A 3201-nucleotide genomic window follows, 5' to 3' on the forward strand; every position below is an offset into this window, starting at 1 on the left:
AAAGTAGAAAATTTGAAAATGAAAACAATGACAACAAGAAGTCAAAGAACTTTAGAAAGATAATAACAGACACATCCTTTGAATTACCGATTAACAATAGATTATGTTGGAAGATTTAAAAGGACAGAAAGCTTTTTAAAGAAAGTATTTAGGAAAGATGACGAAAAATGTAATAGATTGCTATTAAAGATCTATCGTTGGTGAAGAGAAATACCGAGGGGTATTTAGATGTGGAAAAGGATATTCAAGAAGAGTTTTGTCATTGAGGGACAATATTCAAAGAAAGCATTATTGGACAGTACAAACAATCAGCAGATTCATATTACAAAAAGAAAATATAAAAAAAATTTAGAAGAAGATATTCAAAAGAAAAATATTCAAAAAAAACTAACAGAAATCGTAAGAGTCCAGTACTAGTGAAGGATATACAGGAAAACCCGATTGTCGCAAGAAGACTGAGGACAATTCATTATTAATGGAACAAAAATATTCAAGAAGAAGAATTATTAGTTGAAGGAGAAAAACCAGTTAAAATATATGATCAGAAAAATGCAACATTAAAAAAGATAATCATCATGATTCTTTATTGAAGAAAGAGGGGACCAAAGACATTAATAAAAATCTTCTGTTGCCAAAGAAGAATACAAAAAAATTTGTTAACGAAAACAGATTGTAAAAAACAATTGACAGAAAAAACATTGTTCAGAAAGATTTATCGTCATCAAAGGATATCCAAAGGAATATAGCTGAGATTTTCCAATTGACAATGAAAAGTATTGAAGAAACTAAATTATATATTCCTAAAGAAAATTCATGGCTGACAAGAAATAATATTAAAAAGAGTCAATATTTAATAATTAAAAGTGTGATTGACAATTTGCTATTAGCAAAAAGAAATTTCAATTGGTTTACTAATGCAATTAACGAAAATAAACATACAAAAGGATTTAAAATTATCAAAGAGTGTCTTTGAAGAAAACATATTTTTAATAGAGAAAGATTTTCGTAAAACTCCACAATTAACACCCAAAAATTCTTTATCACAGAGAAAAAATTCCTAATGATCCAGAATTACAGTTAATAGGAAGAATTGTCCAAAATGATTCTTTTCTGAAGAATGTTATATCTTTAGTTGAAAAAGAGAAATATTCCTGTAATTCCACAATCACAGTTAATAAAAAGGGGCATCTCAGAAAATCTTTTGTTGAGTCCTTATTCTCCTAGGAAAGTTATTTTTTTAGATAAGCAAGATATTTATTTTTCTAAAGAAGGAGGCATTTCTGAAAAAAATGTATTATCGCAATTAATAAAAAACATTGTCCAGAATAATTTTTCTTGGTTGGAAAAACATTTTTTTCGAAGTGAAAGATATATTTTTTCAATTAAGGAAAAGGAAGAGCTATTACAACTAACAAGAAAAAGAACCAGCTAGAAATTTTTTCGTGAAAAGAAAACTATTAATATTACTGATGATCAAGCAGCTTCCATCTCTTCCTTAAGGTTTCAACAAATTAGGAGAGATTCAATAGTTTCTCTTATCAATCTATCGTTTATAAATCTATCCTCCAAAGGATATTCAGCAAGCTCTTCAGGAATTTGGGAAGAAAGCGCGAAAAGGAAACAATAGTGTCTGCAAAGTCAAGTTATCACCTCCATTGGAAGAGGACTGGCAGGGTCAAGAGTCAACGGGATTCGATAACAGTGGGTCAGCTGATAAATGCGATTCGATCATGAAATATAAATTTATGGTTCTAAATCACTATGCGAAGCATCAGTTGATCGCGAAAAACACCAGAAGAACATATTAAGATCTTCAACATTTTTTCTTGTTTTGAACAGCTAATAGACATTTTCGAAAAAGTTTTACTAGCTGATTCTATCGTGGATCTATTGAAAGTGTGGCAGATGTTTGAATTTTGAAAAATATTCTAAGAGAAGCCCGAAGAATTCATTAACCATATATATAAGGAAAACTTGAAATGTCAAATCATCAAAGTGCAAGAGTTCGAAAAAAATATTGAAAGAACCAATTATTAAGATAAAAGATTCTGAAGAAATCGAGTTACAAAAAAAGATATTAATAATTCATCTTGAAAATAATAGATCTTGAAACTTCATATCATCAATTAAAAGGTTTACAAAATCCCTTTGAATTGTTCCTTATAAATCATCAATTTGGTAATCCTATAAATTTACAATTACTATTAATAGTATATTCTAAAATTATGAAAAAAAGCATCTTAATGAATCCACTTAATAAAAAATTCGAAAAAAATTTTTTAAAATTCATTTGTTAAGATATATGTTCATTGAAAAAAATCGATAATCTTGAAGTTTTAAATAACCAACGATTGATTAAAAAATCGTACGTTTTTATATATTGTCAATCGGATAATTCACAGTTGTCATTAATTGCATAAGTTATTGGAGAGGGAGAAGATAGAACGATCAGCAAGAAGCCCAATAAAAATACTAAAATGAGACTAAATGTTAGATTTATCCGTATTCGTGACAAGTTGGTTCTATGTTTGAGCGCGCTCGCCATCGTGTTCACGTTATTGTTAGTGATGGATTTACAGATGGACTTGGGCTACAGTGGCCATCATTTGAATCCCAGCCATGCTCGAGTTCGAATCGGTGATTCGCTGGAGACTGATACCGTTTACAACAATTTCCGTCGGAAATTTCTTCAACGAGGTAACGGCAGTCGTGAACAGGCTAATAACGACGTAACGCCCATCATTGAAAAATCAAAGAAAAGCGGGGTAATGTCATTGTCATCAATAAAAAAGCACGATGATTTCTCGGATTTGATGGACTTGGTAATGAATAGGTATGGAGTAAACGTTGATGAAGGAGTGGCAATAATTAACAGAGAAGACAGAGAATATAATCCGACGATCGGAGAATTAAGAAAGATGACATTGAAGTGAGTATAACGAATTTGACAAAATTAAGCAAATATTCTTATCATATAGTACAAATAATATAAAAAATACTAATATTTATAAAAAAGACATCAGAAATTATTTTATGAAAAATTGAATCCATATAAGAAACGTATGTTACATTATGCTTTGACTTTTATGTTTCTTAAATATTCTTTTCATTTTCAACTTGTTGATTTAATTATAGAATATTTATGTGCTACAATTAATTTTACTATAAAATATTTAAATCATTCTATATATATATATATAT

General features: G+C 29.0%; 1 protein-coding gene across 8 annotated transcripts in view; it reads left to right on the top strand.

The window, feature by feature from the left end:
- Positions 1–3201, top strand: part of LOC108686259 (extracellular serine/threonine protein CG31145) — a 234514-nt gene that overhangs the window by 27929 nt on the left and 203384 nt on the right. For 3 of the 8 annotated variants that reach the window (XM_018191470.1, XM_018191472.1, XM_018191474.1), the window contains one exon: positions 2580–2929. In XM_018191470.1, the coding sequence (XP_018046959.1) occupies positions 2580–2929 (350 nt within the window). Of the gene's footprint in view, positions 1–1653; positions 1702–2081; positions 2134–2334; positions 2930–3201 lie in introns of those variants that run through there. The other 5 variants (XM_018191468.1, XM_018191475.1, XM_018191476.1 and 2 more) reach the window with 3 other exon arrangements.

The sequence above is a fragment of the Atta colombica genome, unplaced genomic scaffold (assembly GCF_001594045.1).
Source record: "Atta colombica isolate Treedump-2 unplaced genomic scaffold, Acol1.0 scaffold17, whole genome shotgun sequence".
NCBI classification, from domain to species: domain Eukaryota; kingdom Metazoa; phylum Arthropoda; class Insecta; order Hymenoptera; family Formicidae; genus Atta; species Atta colombica.